At 35.6% G+C, this 18,478-nt stretch overlaps 2 protein-coding genes across 2 annotated transcripts in view; one reads left to right on the top strand and one right to left on the bottom strand.

The window, feature by feature from the left end:
* Positions 1-1,164: 1,164 nt before the first annotated feature.
* The window catches only part of LOC140446278 (uncharacterized), a 167,067-nt gene continuing 149,753 nt past the window's right edge, over positions 1,165-18,478 (bottom strand). The window contains exon 14 of the mRNA XM_072538816.1: positions 1,165-1,295. The gene's annotated coding sequence lies outside the window, so the exon portion shown is untranslated. The remainder of the gene's footprint in view (positions 1,296-18,478) is intronic.
* On the top strand, positions 8,026-18,171 carry LOC140446187 (uncharacterized). Its single transcript, XM_072538724.1, has 3 exons — positions 8,026-8,352; positions 15,636-16,204; positions 17,907-18,171. The coding sequence occupies exons 1-3, from the start codon at positions 8,109-8,111 to the stop codon at positions 18,123-18,125; spliced, it is 1,032 nt and encodes a 343-aa protein (XP_072394825.1). The 5' UTR covers positions 8,026-8,108; the 3' UTR covers positions 18,126-18,171.

Raw genomic sequence — 18,478 nt, 5'->3', positions numbered from 1 at the left:
ATCGTGTATTCCGCTTCTCTACCCCTTTACACACATGTTTTGAAGACGGGCTTTAATAATAAAAATTCAATAGTGACCGGTCAATGGAAGTGATACATTTTATTGATCTCATGAGAATCGTAAAAAATAGTAAAAATCGCTATATGTCTATTTAATATTTATTTAACATCTTTATAGAAACTGACTTCATTTGCAACAATATACAAAAATCATACAAGAAAGCTGCACTTTTCACCTTTAAAATGCATTTTGATTTTTGTCGATAGGACAATCTTATCAAAAGATATCGAATTTTTACCGTCGAGTTGATACAATTTTTTTTTAAATTGATTTGTCGCGCATACCGGACATTAAAAATCACTGGTCACTTCAAGCGTTGTTCCTGAGAGAACGATTCTTTTTACACAAAAAGTGCTAATAAGCATTTTTTTCCCCACTATGAGGGTGGTTTTAGGAGGAAGCCTTGGAGTAAAAGTAGTAAACTTTCTTGAGTCCCAAAATTGACATTCTAAGCAAAATTCAGCTTGTTCGTATGATTTTTAAAGGTCAAATCTCTGACAAATGAACTAATATAAAACAGTTCCAAAATTTTTCTTACAATTCAAAGACAGCTATTGAAATAAAATAAAATAATACTCACTAGCATTGCATCAATAACATGAAGAGTTATATTTAGGAAGGGATAACCAATATGTCTAAATATTCAATGAGTGAATATTAAAACGCTTATTAGTCAATTCCGCTGCTCGGGAAATTAGTTCTTTAATCCATCGATACATAATTCCAGTTTCGAACAGTGTAACTGTTTGTTACACTAGGTTCAAAGTAATTCAACTAAGATTAACATTCAAAAACAATACAACTACTAAAATTTTGTTGATCAAAATTGCAGTCTTCAAAAACTAACTAGGATAGAAAATATTTTTCCATTAGGTACAACGTTCGATAATTTTTTAAATATGTCACAACGTCAGATTTTCATCAATCTTTTACATTAACAGAAAAAGGTGCGATTGTATATAAAAAAGTTAAAAATTTTCCACTTAAGCCTAAAAATTGTGAGTAACAAAAATATCGATGAAAACCTGATGAATAATATATATTTTATAGTAAACAATAATAATTAATCTGTAACGACTTCTTTTCTAGATTCGATAATAAAATCATTAGTATCGTATATATCAGGTTGGTTAAAATGTTTATTATCCGCACCCATATCTCGAAAACCCATTGATTTTATTGTCTTTTGAAGGATGATTGCGTCCGCCGCTGCTTCCCAAAAAGTAGGTGGTGCTCTGAAATAAAAAAAGATGGAATTAAGCATTACGTGTTTAGCAAATTTACATCACACACAAGTGGAAAAAGTTACTTTTACTTAGTGGTGTTACAGATCAAACCATAACCTAACCTAACCTAACCCAACCTTCTTATCTATGAGTCAAACCACCAAACAACTGGTGGGAAAAAGGCATACAATATTTTTTGGGCGTATAAAAAACGCAGTCTTATAGATAAGTACATTCAACCAACTTAAAGCTCTAAACGATTAACGAAATTCACAGAAAACCTTTGGTTGTAGTAAAAAGCACGGTGTTCTTCATAATGTTTAACACTTTGCTAAATTTTAGGTATAAAATTAATATATATATATATATATATATATATATATATATATATATATATATGTGTGTCATTAACCCGTTGTTCATAGTTTTGCATATTTTGTTACATTTTTTTTTAATAAATAGTATTCTTGCATAATATTATTTAACGTAAATTTCTTTCACCTACTTGTTTAATAATTTTTTTCTGAAACAAATACTACCGTACTAAGGATAATTAACACTAGAAAGTCGGAGGGGCCAATTTGGCCCCTGTTGCGATTTGAAGTTATTGTAGTTCTTTTATTTGACACAATAATAATTTCATATTTTATGACTTTTAATATTTTGATACAAAGTCTTATTTAACGCAAAAAAATATTGTTTACTAAATTTATTAAATGGATTTTCTAACAAACCTACCATAGAAGTCTGAAGGGGCCAAACTGGCCCTGTATTAATTATTATCATTTTCTCGGAAATTTGACGATTTCTTTTAACTTTCTGTAGGATAGATAAAATTATGTTTATGTACGTTTATTCCTAGAAGGTATTTTGTTACATACTGTTTGTTCCTTGAAAGTATTTTGTTTATTGAGCGGTTTATTAGGTTCTGCTGACTCTCGTTTCTAGAATATTGAAACATTCGTTCAATTGTGAAAATTCAAGACGACTGTAAAGACGTCTCGTCGTGGACTATCAGAGCTTGAACTTCTTGAAGAAATACGGAAAACACAAGATGTTTCGGGAGGTGAATCTGAATTTGCAGAAAATAATGCGTCAGACGATGAACAATACGTAACACCACAAAATAATGATTCAAGTGACTCTGATGCTAGTTAGAAAGTTTTATTGTACAAGACTCACCAGTTTATGTAAACACTGCTTCTACAACTCAACAGCACGAGTCAGCTAATTTTATCGTGAATCCAAGTGCATCTAAGCCAAGTCACAAGAGAAAAAGAGGTCAACAAGGAAAAACTATTTCAATCGGAGACACCGAACAATCGAAAGACGGAACAACGTGGAAAGTTATTGATTCTGGTAAGATTATGATTTTTAGTATCTTCATATTCATTGAATGTTTGCTCATTACAGGACGCTCAGGACGCTCAGCACAACATTTATCGAGAGGAATCAGGTCCTACGTCGTATGCAAAAAGGAACGTGAGGAACAATTGTGTGGTAAGTGCTTGGCATCTAATAATCAACAGCATGTTACGTCATATAAAAGAATGCACTATTGCAGAAGCACATCGATGTTTGAAAAATGACACATGGACTATAACTTTGGAAGAACTGGAGGCTGCCCTTGCTATTATGTACGCAAGAGGAGTCTACGGCGCCAAAAATTTCCCAACCAACAGCTTGTGGTCAACAGTATGGGGTCCTTAGTTTTTTAAGCAAGCTATGCCACGAGACAGATTCGAGGATATTATAAAATATCTCAGATTTGATATAAAGCAAACGAGATCTGAACGATTGAAAACCGACAAATTTGCTCTAGCCTCTGCGGTTTGGAATGGATTATAGAAAATAGTGGTGCATGTTACAAACCGGGAATAAGCCTTACTGTGGACGAACAACTACTGCCTTCTAACGCCAGGTGCCCGTTCACACAGTACATATCAAATAAGCCGGATAAGTTTGGCATAAAATTTTGGCTTTTGACATGCGTGGAATCAAAATATATTGTAAATGGTTACCCTTATACTGGCACTGATTATCTACGCAAGAAAGATACAAGTGTTGGTGAACATGTTGTTTTGCGGTTAATGGAAAATCAACTGGGAAAGGGCAAAAATGTTACGACAGATAACTACTTTACATCGTTAAAATTGGCCAAGGCATTGCAAAAAAAATCAACAAGTCTTGTGGGCACTTTGAATCGCAACAGAAAGGAAGTTCCTCTAAGCGTAAAGAGTAAAAATGGAGAATTATATGTTACCCATATATTCCAGAGCGACGAAAAGATAACACTTACTGCATACCAAGGAAAGAGTCACAAAAATGTGCTTTTGTTGAGCTCATTACATCAATCAGTGGATGTTGCTGTCGATGGAAAAAAACTTCCTCAAACAGTAAGTTTTTATAATAAAACAAAATACGGGGTTGATGTAGTGGACCAAATGGCGCGTCTTTATACTACAAAAGTTGCTTCAAGACGATGGCCAATGCACGTGTTTTATAACATTCTTGACTTAGGAGCAATAAATGCATGGATTATTTATAAAGAAGTTACTGGAAGTAAAATCAGTCGTCGTAAGTTTATTCTTCAGCTGTGTGAAGAATTGCGGGCTCCATACCTTGCCTCCCGAAATATGGTACTATACCCAGCACCACCGGATTTACCAACCACCAGCACTGTTACTAGCCAAAAAAAAAATGTCAGTTAAAAATGTTTTGTAAAGGAAATCATACTTCCAATGAGTGCCACGGCTGTAACAAGGCAATGTGTGGCAAATGCCAAAAACTGCAAACTGTATGGTGTTCCAAATGTTTAAAATGAAACTAAAAAATTAAATCAAATTCTATCGTCAAGAGTTTATATAATTTCTTAAAACTGTTTATTTTTATTTTTTGTTTATTCCCAAATAAATAGTTAATTCTAAACTTGGTTTTTATTGATTTAGGAACTTGGGGCCAAAATGATCCCTTCGGGCTTTCTAGGTAGGTATGCTAAGCCCGACTTTCTAGTATTAATATTCAAAGTAAATATACAAAGTACTAAAATATCATTTTTAATTTTTGTTAAAAAATACTTCGGAGTAAACTAGAACATTTTCTCAATTTAAATAGTGGTGGTTAGATTGACCATATGTCTGTTAAAGTGTACCGCTTTTGAGACGTCTGCGATAAATGTAGGATTTTGATAAATATATTTAACTTTTTATTTTCAAATGGAAATACTTGTACTAAAAATAAAATAATTGTGGGAAACATTTTAATTTGTTTATGTACGGTTTTCAACCATTTCTAAACTTTTTATCAAACATAATTAAATTACAATCGGCATTCCTAATGATCATTAGGCTAATTTGCTTAATGTATTTAGGATATTTGTAATCGGTTATATTATATTTTACCTCTCAAGCACAACAGTTAGAAAGTTTTTGTTATATTGATCTAAACTCAGTATATTGTAATTCAAACGTGTAATTTCAAATGACCATCATGTCTAGACGTAAGTTGGATATTGATGAGTTAATTGCAAATGTGCATAAATACTTTACCATGGAAACAGACAATGGTGGACCTTTAAAGTCATTATTATGTATAAATCAACGCGTTTGTAACGCACTCGGGATAAGTGAAAGTAAGCTAAAAACTGTCAGAGATTTTCAAGAAGATCTTACTGTGACTGAGTATCACGGACACAACTCGTAAACATTCTAGGAGCATTGAACTACCTGATGGAGAAAAATTTGAAATTCGCAATATTTGTATCGAATGCGTGAAAATAATTAACTTTAGATACTTTACCGACCAAAATAAGAGAAAGACAAATTTCTGAAAGTAAGAGAACTAGCCTTTGGGTAGTGTTGAGAGATTTAGGATTTAAATTAAAAAAAGAATATAATAGGTTACTTTTATGCGAAAGGAGTAGTGTGGTTCACAAAAGAATTAAATTTTGAGAGAATATACTAAAAGTAGACTGTTGTAGACTTAAATCTGAATATGCAACATTCGTATAATAAGATGAGACATGGAAATTTGCAAAGGGTGGAATTAAAATAATTCGACAAGACGACAGCATAAAATCAATAAAACACACATATAGCCAGAGTATATACCACAAATAGTAGTGTCAGTGTAATAGGACGGGTGGAGAGATTTATTTGCATGGGCCCAGCCGTTCGTAATGGCGGCGCGCTACTAGTCACGTTAGGTGGGGGGTATGACATAGCAAGAGACTTATGACGTAAGTAGATTCTTGACTTTATCTCAGTATTAATGTGCCTGTTTCGCCATATAGTATCATTAAGATATTCTGCCAGTCTATTTGCTTTTTTACTTGATCTCTCATTTCTTTATCCAGGTCTTCATAGCTGCACCGTGTAATTACAAGGTATTTTACTTCGAAGAGGGTTGCGTTTCGATTTAATTTGAGTCTCTTACCACTCCCTAACACGTGTTCCTGGGTCTACCCGTCATCAGAGAGAGTTTGTAAGAAGACTCAAACTAAATCAAAACGCTCCGACTACTCTGGCAATTATAGGAAAAATAATTACCAGAGTATGCTACAAGAGATCTCTAGTGAGGAAAGATGAAGTTCTTTGCTGACTATTGTTTTAGGTTTTTAAGATGAGATTGTCATATTAAATCCTTTTGCTCTTATGTTAAATCTGTGAAGTATACTAATGTCATTGATTTCTATTTTACATACTATTTTCTTGACAATATTTATATATTTTCTTTTTTCTTTTACCATTTCTTGCACTTCGTTTGACCACCACCAAGTTTCACTAACCTTTCCTGAGGTTTTTGCAATTATTTCAATTACTGTATCTGTGATAATATTAATATTTTTATAAATTCTAATAGGCACTATTTTATAGTTCTACTCATTTTTTCTTCTACACTTGAGTGCAAATCAAACGAGATTTGAGATTACACGTATTTCAATGTAAGAAGTACAAAAATAAAAAGATGAAATGTGCAAACAATAACTTTATTATTGAACTTACAGAAACTGCTATTTCATTATTTGCAAATCATTGCTTCTCATTCATCATTAAGCGCAGCTTTCGATTCCATTATGCTCCCTGGTGCATGATTTCTGTTCCAGACCCCTAGCTCATCCCAAGCCCTATGCTCGTCCTATACAATATTGAGCAAATCGTTCTTCTGGCCTTCTATACTCTCTTGTAGTTGCCATGTAGGTAGATCCTACTTTCATCCGAGAATATTACCTGACTCCATTGATAGTAGTCCCAATCCAGATTTTCGTGAGCAAATTTTAATCGCCTTTGTTTCTGGGCTGCAGTTATCTTGGGAACTGTAGCCGCTTTTTGATGTCAGGTTGGCTATCTTAAGTCTCCTTCTGACTGTCCCATCCCAAGACAGTCCCTGACTGTCTGACTGAAGTGTGGTTCACCTCAGAGCTCTCTAAGCTTTTCTTTGAGATTAACACCAGTCAAATGTCGATTTCTCAGGGATTTTGATACAAGTAATCGATCATCTCCCTCCGTTGTTATTCGTTTACGGTCTCCTTCTTTTAGACAGACATAATCACCAATATCTTGGTACCAACGATACACTCGGGACACAGCTGATTGGCTTAAATTTAGTCGATTTGCCACGGTCCTCTGGCTCAGGCCTTCTCTTAATAATGCTACTGCTTGAGCTGCTTTGACGGATGTGTAATGCACTTGCGAACTTCGTAAAAAGGACTGATGTTAGTGGGTTGCTATGAAAATTGAGGCGTACGATGTTAACTGAAACAAGTTGGTGCGTGTTGATTTCAATGAGTCAAATTCTGACCTCCTCTCTACATGTTGCAATTTTTATTTTTTCAATAATTTTTTTAAAACTCAATAATGAGGTTAATGATTGTACACTAAATATTTTTACATTTACACGTTTAAGATTGAAACAGGAGACATTCCTTCGTATACATATATTTTCTCGCCTTTTAACATCCCATTACAAACTACTTTGGTAACTTTATAATTTGTTCTAAAATTACTTTAACTAAAAGCAATTTCGTATTTTGCATAATCCACAGGAATAAAAAATTCGAAAGCAGAAATTAATTTATTATTCAGTAATTTCCTTTGTAAACACATTTGGAAAATGCATAATAAAAGTCCAATATTTCAACTTCATCAGATAAAAAAGCGAAAGGTATGGTATTGAGTAAGTTTTAACTTCCAACCTTGAGAATACATTAAGATAAAAATTGCGATTTCAAAGTCGATTTTATATTAGCAGAGCTTATTCATTTTATTATAAAAAAATTTGCAATACAGTGAAGCATACAACTAACTAGTTATCATAAATGGTATCAACTACAGTTGATACAAAAGATGCGAGGTTTGATCGTAAAAACTGCTATCTCCTTCTTCTCCACGTGCCATATCAGAGTTATCCAACTTTGGCGATTTTGTAATATTTTATATCGATTTCTCCTCATTATATATCCCAGATAAGACATTTTTCGATGTTTAACAATCGTTAGCAATTCTCTATCTTTATTTACCCTCCTGGTCGTTTTGCTGTAATGGCCAAATACCCCAGCATTGGCCTACTTGTCAAATACACGAGTAATAGGAGTGCCTTACTTGAAATTGAGTTCGAAAAAATTTGATGTATTTGGCAAGTATACAAATATTGGCGTACTTGCCAAATACACAACTAGTAGGAGTCCACCTTTATCATCTGACATGTGTGTTTAACAAATAGTATGCAGTAAACGATTTAAAAGTGACAGTATTCTGACATTTACCAGTATTTCCTGTACCAAATATTTTTTAGATCTATACAAAATCATAAACTATCTTAAAAATGAACGTTTTGCTAACACGGCATGCCGCCAAGTATATATATTGCGTCCCTGAAGGTCTAAAGGAGTTGATGAACGACATTTCAAGAGAAGTACTAAGAAGCCAACCTGAAAATATCTACTTATTCATAGCTGATTATTTAGAAGCCCTTCTTATTACAAGAGAAAATGCTAGAATCGCCGCAAGGATGGTGCAAAGTATAACCGAAATAACAGAAGCGACAATGGAGTTTTTGGAACAGACCGGTATGTAAAATTTTAACAAAATAATTGGACGAATATATTAAAATATTTGTTCAATGTTATCATTAGCCAGTTAAATTATTTTAGTTCCACTGAGAACTTTTCAGATCTATTGAGGTCCTCTAATCCTAAATTACATTCTTTAGCCTGAACCTTTTTAAAAGGTGTAATATAGGAATAATTTCAAGGCCGAACCTTTCATGTAGTTCTTTGCCGGTGTAAAGAACCGGATATTTGCCAGGCATTGACACAAAAAGTGCTGTGCTGGTTCTTCGCTAGGTAACAAAATCTGTATAGATCATTATTTACCAATCTCATCAGCTTCAACTGCCGATTCAGCTTACAGTGGCCTGTTAACAAATCTACTATGGCTTTGACTGTCCAACCAAAACACTTTACTATCACCTTGAATAACATATGTAAATGTATATTAAATTCTTCTGTAGCACCACATTTCAAAAGCCACAAGGCGTTGTGGTTCACAACGCTAAGATTAATAATTCACAGCCTAAGACTCGACCCCATAAAGTAAGAACGACAACAAATAGCAGCGAAGTACGCAGATTCTCAATGATAATTTTAAGTCGCTGCTGCATAAGGCCTTGGTTATCCTTGTGAAAGCTACTCAGGCTTATTCAATTCAGTATTTAATTTTACGGTGACTATCTGCATTACAATTTAACTGATATCCAAGGTAAAAAATTTGATTAACTTGCACAAGTTTGATACTATTTACATATACAGACGGTTTTATATTCTTTTGATTACTTATTACAAGTATTTTGATTATCGGTATGTTTAGATCGAGACCTGCTTCTTTACAGTTCTCAACGACACTGTCAAGAAGTGTTTGTAGATCTTCTTGACTAGAAGCTACGAGTACTGTGTCATCCATATATAGAAAATTATTGATGACTTCTCCATTCACAATTTTAATTTTCTCTCCAGATTTGATTCCGGTATCCTTTTGCCCTGTGTATCCGCCTTGTGTATGCTCCTACCTTCCTTCGTCTCCTTCTTCATTCATATATGTCATGGAGGACGTCTGAGATGGGTAGGCCATGTAATGCGGATGGAGCAAACCGACCCAGCTAGAAAAACGCTCCTTGATAGACCTATTGGTCAAAGAAGAAGAGGAAGACCCAGAACAAGATTCCTAGATAACATAGATCAAGATATGAGAAATATGGAAATAAGTGCTTGGCGAAGGAAGGCGATGGATAGGGACGACTGGAAAAAAATTCTTGGGGAGGCTAGGACCCACACAGGGTTGTAAAGCCAAAATGATGATGATGTTATGGAGGGAGGTTAAGCATAACCTCCATGGGAACAGTTGGAATAGTCGACATTTCGCTCCTATTATGGTAAAGCATGCTTGTTGTTGAAGCTTATTCAGCTTCTCTTTATTGGTCTCTTCTTGGCGTTTAGACCACCATATTAGTGCGCTCTATGTAATCATAGCTCTGACTACAGCCATATATAGTCAGTACATATGTTTGGTCTTTAAACGTATTTTCCAATCGATACAATGTTTTAATCTTATTTAGGCTATTGCCTCTTCAAGGAAGGGGTAGTTCTTTTTTTTGCTGAGCGAGAGGGTGTGGTAAACGTGATGACGAATGCGTGTGAAGTTGTAGAGGTGAAGTGTTAAAAAGCTCTGCGTCAGAAGGTGGCGTGTGTGATATGGACGATATGGAGCGCACAAGAGGAATTATTGGCGAAGAAAGCTAAACAATTCAAAGAAAGGTGCTTCAAGGTATTACCAGCCATACTGGGAACAGCTCTTAATCAGCGTTTTGGCTTGCTAGTGTTAGCTGCGATGTTTAATGGGTTTTGATTCTAATATATCAAAATACTCATCAAGAAGTTCGTTTCTAGTGTTGTGTAGAAGTTTTCCTGGAGGGAATGGAACTTTTCTTTTAGGAACCCTGGTGAGTATTTGCCCTCGGCGATTGCATGGCCTCTTTAGTATTTGTTTGGCTCGGTTATTCGAGCCTGCAATAGTGCGAAGGACATATCTCTTGCTGAGGGATAGGATTTTGTCCTTAATCGGTGTTAGATTGGCTACCTGATGTATGTTTGCTGACGGATAGTATCTGCACTTCCTCGTGCAGAATCTAAGAATTTTCCTTTCAGTGGCCATGATATTGTTAAGTTAGCGGTCTTATGAAGGTTTTATAGGTGTGCAATAATGTTTTAGTTGACGTCCTGCCCATTTTACCGGACAGCACTTCCAGGAATCTAAACCTCTTTCTTACCCTGTCTAGGGTGTTTTGTATGTCGGTTTTCCAGTTGAGAGTCCTGCTAAAATGAACTCCCAAATAGGAAACCGAGTTTCTGAGAATAGGGTCTTCTCCTAGCAAGATTATCCGGCCATGAACATCACGGCAGTTGGAAGATTTGAATAATATGAGTTGTGTTTTGAAGGCGATTATAGTCATTCTCCATTTATTGCACCACCTAATGACTCGGCCTAGGTAGTTTTGCGCTCTTTCGATATAGACATTTGTCCACGCACTCTTTGTAGCTCTGACGTGAGTAGAGCAGTATCATTAGCATACAGAAGAAGGGTTTGCGATCTATACGCATATACGCAATACGGTATTGGAGCAAGAATTGAGCCTTGGGGTACTTGTGGAGTAAAGAGCCAGGATAAAATGTTGCCAACTTTGACCCTGATCGTCCGATTAGAGAGATAGTCCGAAAGCTTTGCTTTATTGGTTACTTTTACCAACTGGGCTTTTCATGTAAGCCGCTTATCTAGAAATCGACAGGCCAAAGAAACCTACAGAATCTGACAATAGGAGACTATAAGACATCGAAGGCGTAAAAAATTTTACATATCTAGGTTCACTAGTTACCGCAGATAACAATGTCAGTGAAGAAGTTAAGAGAAGAATACATATCGCTAATAAAACATATAATGGACTAATTAAAGATCTAAGATCTAACAACATCACAAGAAAAACCAAATGCAAAATATACAAGACCCTGATAAAACCGGTCCTTGTATATGGATCAGAGAGATGGACACTGTCGAAAAGCGATGAAAACCTATTAGGTACGTTGGAAAGAAAAATCCTTAGACACATATATAAGGGGGTGAAAATGACATACCTATGCCACAGAAGATATAATTTTGAACTATACACAGCATAGAATGAACCCGAGGTCATAACATCTATAAAGATCGGACGTCTGCGCTGGATGGGCCATTTTGAACGGATGTTGGAGACTGAAACACCAAAACATATAATGAGGCAAACACCAGTAGGGAGAAGGTCAAAGGAAAGACCCAAACTTAGATACATGGAACAAGTGGAACAAGATCTGAAAACACTTAAGATTACCAACTAGAAAATGGCGAACAGAATGGCGGAACATCCTAGGACAAGCCAGGACCCAGAAAGGGTTGTCGAGCTACTGATGATGATGATTTGACCTCATTCGTTCATTAGTTTTTTCGTTGTCGCACCACCTAAAAGGATATTGAATGGTCTTTGGAGTGTGCTAGATAGAACATTAACATATTTTTCCCTTAACCTAATTACTAGATCATTACTAGATCAGAAGTCATCCACCAGGAGGGGAGAAAACATTACCCCTGTGGACACCCCTGTAGGGCCAGCTATTGTGGCTAAAATCTCCTCTTCTTGAAGGTCGGTTAGGATCATCGTATTTTCCAGCATTGCTTTGATTCAGTTACATTTGGTAGCGGATATCCCTTTTAATGATACTGCATCATATAGAGAATTTGGTAGTGCGTTATTAAATGCGCATTCTATATCTAGGAAGGCAATTAATACAATCTCTCCATTTTATGAATGTTGAACTAATCTTTTTTGACAACAATTCTTTTTTTTTATCTTCTTTTACTGCTAATTTTAGTCACAACTAATTTTTCTGATTTTTTGTCATATATAATATCATAAGAAAGAAAATTTTGCCGAAAATATTTTCAACTGGTGTGAAAGTTTGTTGCCTGGTAATTTTCGCGAGTAATTCAGTCGAGTGATTTTGTCACAATTTCATAAGTGAAAATTGCCAAAAGGCAACAAACTTGAATAAAATCAGAAGGAAATTTTGTCGGTAAATTATTTTCTCTCGTATGATATTCGACAAGGCTATTTCGCGAGACAATTAATGCACCATATCAACGAAACATAATCTTTATTTATTTGTTAACAATATTAAATGTACAATTATTATGAGCTATAGTAGTTTGCCCATTCTTTTCTACCAAAGCATGATTTTGTGTATTATTGATCTGTAGCATTTGGGAACTCGAAGGTCCAGCTTCGTTTCTTGTTTTGAGATTTTCAATCAACTTCTGGTGGTGACTGGAATCCAGCTGCAGATATGGTTTTAGAGCTTGCATTTGGGTGATCCGCTTATTTAATTAACTCCTGTTTAGAAACACCTTGCTTGAACAAGTCTGACACAGCTGAAGATCGATAAAAATGGTTTGTTATTTTATGTTTTTTTCTGTCTATTCCAATTTTTTCAGCTGAAATTCTTGTCCACTTAGATACGGTGTTGATTACAAGTGAACAGTTTTTGAACCAAGATCCATCCTTCCAGTTGAGGTGAACGGTAGGAAAGAGTCTGTGTGATAAAATCTTTGATCCCCTTTTTCCATTAAGTTGAAAAATAATCTAACTGGGCATAAATTTTCTGTTTGATGTTTGATGAATTTCTTACCAGCCATTTGCTGCTTGCCAAACTTTTCGAACCGCCTTGATTTGTTTTGGAAAAAATGCTGTTGTATTCAATTCGGCCCGTAAATTCTCTCATAACATCAAATTCCTTCTGGAAAAACTGAATTTTGCAGTTTACGGCCTTATCGCCTCTTCAAGCAAGTTCAAATGAGCAAAAGGAAAAAAACTTTTTTTGTGCTCCATCGGGGGTTTCCTCGTCGTAGCTTTGGATGATTTTTAATAGTTCTTTGGTGGATAATGCTTTTGAACTGAGTTTTCTATTTTGTTGAACACTTTGAAGCTGCCTCCTTTTGGTATCTGGCATATTTAAAAGACATATCTGTGAAAGGGTCGATTTTTATGCCGTACTCCGTAAAATATTTTTCTTGTACCAATTTTGCTGTAGTATTTATTACACATTGACTTTACAGACGACTCTTTACAGTCTTCGTCATTGCCTTTTTTTATGTTAAAGACATAATCCTCGAGAATTTTTGCTAGTTCTGTTATGTAGTACATCTTTCAAGCGTAAAATTTCTCACCCGTAGGAACTCCAAAAATTGGGTCCAAATAGAGCTTCTGGACCTGGATTCATTATATCTGTCCAAAATTGATTACACCTTAATGACACCTTTTGTCTAACTGACAACAATAGAATTACCAGACACTTCTGTCATAATTTTGTCGTTGAGAAATCACTGGCAGGAAGAAGTTTTAACAAAGAAAGCATGAATATCTAGGCCACATATTGAGACACGATAAGTACCGTCTACTGCAATTGCTTGTCCAGGGAAAAATAGACAGTAAGCGAGGGCCAGGCAGGAGAAGACACTCGTGGCTCCAAAATCTGAGGAAGTGGTTCGGGCTCACATCGGTCGAACTATTCAGAAGCGCCGCAAACAAGATCAGAATTGCCATGTTAATAGCCAATGTTCGCAACGGAGAGGGCACTTGAAGAAGAAGAAGGAAGAAGTTTTGTCAGTAAGAAACGTGGTATTGCTATGACGTTTTATCAGTTAAAAATATTCTAGTAAAATAGTCATTTAGTATAAAATCTCTTTTGAACTAAAAATTTTAAGATTTCGTTTTGTTATCCAACACATTTTTAGTTCGCGTTTTATTGTTGAAATTAGTGACTGCTTCTATACTATATAATATAAACTATAACTATAGTTACTATTAGGGATAACTTTAAACAATTTATTTTACACATCTGCTTCTTCTTCTTCTTATGGTGCCGTGCACCTATAGTGCGTTGGCGAATTATCTTAAGGTCAGACGTCTGTCTTTTGCGGCATGCAAAAGTTCGCCAGTGTTAGTTACGGCTGTCCAGTTCTTTATATTTCGCAGCCACGACATTTGTTTGCGACCTACTCCTCTCTGGCCCTCAATCTTTTCTTGGATAATTAGTTGAGGGATTGCGTATTTTTCCCCTCTCAGGATGTGGCCCAGGTATCCAATCTTTCGTGCCTTGATCAAGCTGAGCAATTCTCTCTCAGTATTTGCTCTTCTTAGGACTTCCTCGTTTCTCACCCTATCTGTCCATGGTATGCGGAACATTCTTCGCAAGGTCCACATTTCGAAGGCTTCCAACTTGTTAATGGAAGATATTTTCAACGTCCATGTCTCCATGCCGTATAACAATATGGACCATACATAGCACTTAACCATTCTGTAACGGAGATTGAAGGAAAGATTGCGGTTACAAAGTAGCGGTTTAAATTTAAGAAAAGCTTGTCTTGCTTGTTCGGTACGGCATTTTATTTCTTGTTGAGGATCCCATTGGTCATTCACCATCATTCCCAAGTATTTGAATGTTTTCACTTGCTCGATTGGAGCATTATCTACGTGCAGTTGTACTCTGAAAAATGCGCCCTTTCTTATTGTCATGCATTTTGTTTTTCCAGCATTTATCTTCAGGCCATATGTTTTTCCTGTGGTGTTTATTTTATTTAGTATCAACTGCATATCATGTTCGTTATCTGTGATTATTGCGGTGTCGTCAGCGCAACGAATGTTATTTATCGGGTACCCGTTGACCTTTATACCACAATCAGTGCCTTCAAGTGCCTCTGCAAAAACATTCTCCACATAGAGGTTGAACAGCATAGGAGACAAAATACACCCCTGTCGCACCCCTCGTAAAATTCCTCTGTGTTTGTTGATTTGTTCAGCCCCACACGTGCCTTTTGATTCCAATAGAGATTCTGGATAACTCTTATATCTTTCTCATCAATATCAGCATTGTGTAGCATTTTTATTATTTCATCGTGTTTTACGGTGCAAAAGCTTTTTCGTAGTCGAGGAATGTGATGACTATATCTTTTCGTTGGTCCATACAGTTTTGTACCAGGGTATTCAAGCAGAATGATGCTTCGCGCGTCCAGAGTCCCTTCTTGAAACCAAATTGTGTCTCGCCGCTCAGCTCTTCTAGTTTTCTGAACATTCTTGTGTGGAGTATGCGAAGAAATATTTTAAGTAAATGACTCATCAAGCTAATCAGTCTGTGGTCCTTGCACCCTACTACACATCTGCACAAATATTTAATACTTCCTTATATGCGAATATAATAGTTAAACCTAATTTTAGGAATAGACCGTCCACAGGCTGACAAGATAGTAGCCATTATCCATGATACATTTAAAAAACGAATTCGAGATGATGTAGTAACGATACAATTTGAACAACAAACTGAAGACATCGAGGAAGCTAATTTAATTACTGATATATTAACAGAAGCTGACGTGCCGACCGATTTAGCCGAGGAAGCTGCAAAAATAATACAAGGCGCTTATAAAAAGTTCAAATCTCGAAAACAAATGGAGCGGCAACTGCTGAGTGGTATGATCGATTGGAGAATAGCAGCTAGAAGCGCAATAAAATTATATCGACAAACTGGTGTTACCAACGAAGAGGCCAACAGAGCTGCCACGTTAATTAAAGCTGCTTACAGAGGATATTATACTCGGCGAATTATGAACAAGCTTGTGGACGAGCAGAAAATGTTACATCCGATGTTGGAAGAGGAAGTTGGTGATACAAAGGAAGCTGAGGAAGATGACGATATTCCTACATATTATAGTGAATCTAAAACAGTTAAAATTGATTATGATACAGTTATACCCCATGTTGATTTTGACGAGGATATAATCGAAGAGGTAAAAGTTGATCTATTTTTTTATTTATAGTTAAGCCGCGTTTACACGATGATAATTGGCGAGACAATTGTCAGAAGACAACTGACTGGCATTAAATTATTGTCTTCGTCTAAACACTTCAGGCTAAGTGCCTTGCCAACTGTCCTCACAATTGGCCCAAAATTCAGTTGTCTCCGGGAGTAGACTGAGAACAATGAGCTGTGCCCAGTGAGTCTCCCCACCACTCGAAATCTCAATTATAGTGACAATTGTCGCCGTGTGAACGGTGTAGGCCAGTAGTGCTGTCTTGTTTTTTGCCAGTTCCCTCACCGGACACAACAGATGACGAGCAGTCGGCCATGTTTTAACTGTCTACTGCCATGACTGCCATAGTTGGCTCCGTATAAACATCTTCTCGTTCAACTGGACTGGCCTTCGACAATCCGCAACCACGTGATGACAATTGTCCAACGACAATTGTCTCGCCAATTGTCATCGTGTAAACGCGGCTTTAGATCTATTTACTATCTTTTAATTTATAATTTAAGGACCTGTAAGTTACTGAGCATTTGTTTTCTTCTTCTTTTTATGTAGACATCAACTCTGTCTATTTTTCAGTGTGCCCCCAGTAAGTTGTCGTTCTATCATTTTCGTGGTCTTCCTACTAATCGTTTTTGACCGCATTGGCAAAACATTAGCTTTACCTAAAGTTTCTTCCTTGACACTTTCTCTAACTTTATCACTACTATCTGGTTCCTCATTACTCACACTGTTATATCCTACATTAATCATTGATGATCTAATATCGCCAATACAATTAGATACGATTAATTCAGGTGTCTTAACAGTTTCAACAGTTTGGTTTAAACCTCCTAACTCATTTAACACACTAAATGTCCCTTTGCAGCCTCGAATACTTCATTGCATTTCTTTATCCACTTAAATGTATCCTTTTTGGTTAATTCATATAATGGTTTTAAAATTTGTGACAAATTTGGAATAAACCTAATAATAGACGAATAATAATTTGTCATTCCTGCAAAAGCTCTTACTTCTGTAATATTTACAATTTAGCTTCTATATAATGAGCCAAGCTAACCTCTAAATCTATCGCTTGGCGGAAGCCATTCCTACTACTTCTGTCATATTTCTTAAAGCTAAGTTTACACAAAGTATTTCTTAAGATACTACAGTCTCTTGTCGTCTTTACTACACTGTTTGTTGTCATTTGGCATATATGATCGTTCTATTCTACTCTTCTAACAAGAAAGGGCAAGGGTTAGAGAACCTAGGAGAATAGGACCATTTTTTCTCCGGAATACCTAACGATAAAAGAGTCAAGCAAGTAGTGTCCATACTTATTTGAAAAAGACTACGAAGATACATAACATCCTGGAAAGCAGTGAGCTAGCGCATCATTAAACTAAATCTAAACTTGCTAGCAAGTAAAGTCACCATTAACACTTATTTTTTGAGAAACTCTCATATGAAATCTCACAAATAGGAAGCGCGAGAGGAAATCATTCTGTCCCTAGATCGTTATATTTTCTAGTAGTCCTCCAAAGAGTGACACTTAAGGTCATTGTTCTTGTAGTACATCACAATTCATAATATGCTATTATAATATTTATATTTTTGGACCAAAAGTTTTGGATGAAAATTTATAATCTTTAATAATGTTTAAAATGTATCAATGTTTATGAATGTTTAACTTTGGTCTTAGGTAACGCAACCAAAAATTAAAAGGAAAGAATCCACTCCTTCAGATATTATTTCTTTTGCGCTGGACAAAGTATTAGATAACGTTTTGAGGAGAACTGAATCAAGTGCCGAACAAATTATTGAAGAGACACCATCTGAAGTTACTGACGATATAACAAAAGAAGAAATGGATATTGGAACCGTCGAAGACTACCTTAGTACAGATGCTGGTAGTGCTTAACATTAGATTTGATTTTTGTATTGTTTTGTTTTCATAAATATACATGAATAAAAATGTATAAATTTTATTTTTATTTTAAATTCAGCATGGTATATTTTATTGTCAAAATACTTTATATGTGCATTGATTTACGCGTGCAAATAATTTGTAAAATTTTAATAAATACGCAGCATAATATATGTTGATTTGTTTTACCGTGGATAATATTAGCTCTTTGTTCTGTTACACGTTTTTAAAAACTTCATCCTGTCTGGCCTATAAACAATTTTGACCATTAATCAAAAGTGATTCCGATTCCAAAAACTATAGTTTCAAAAACTATGCTTAGATTTTGAATATTTAAACTCACAGAT

Source organism: Diabrotica undecimpunctata, chromosome 7 (assembly GCF_040954645.1).
Source record: "Diabrotica undecimpunctata isolate CICGRU chromosome 7, icDiaUnde3, whole genome shotgun sequence".
Classification (NCBI taxonomy): Eukaryota; Metazoa; Arthropoda; class Insecta; order Coleoptera; family Chrysomelidae; genus Diabrotica; species Diabrotica undecimpunctata.
The sequence above is the reverse complement of the archived record's forward strand: the minus strand, read 5'-3'. Positions and strand labels throughout refer to the sequence as shown.

Coding starts and splice junctions, on each gene's coding strand:
- LOC140446187 (XM_072538724.1), top strand. CDS start 8,109: ATGAACGTTTTGCTAACACGGCATGCCGCCAAGTATATATATTGCGTC. Junction 8,353..15,635: donor GGAGTTTTTGGAACAGACCG/GTATGTAAAATT, acceptor ACCTAATTTTAG/GAATAGACCGTCCACAGGCT. Junction 16,205..17,906: donor ACGAGGATATAATCGAAGAG/GTAAAAGTTGAT, acceptor CTTTGGTCTTAG/GTAACGCAACCAAAAATTAA.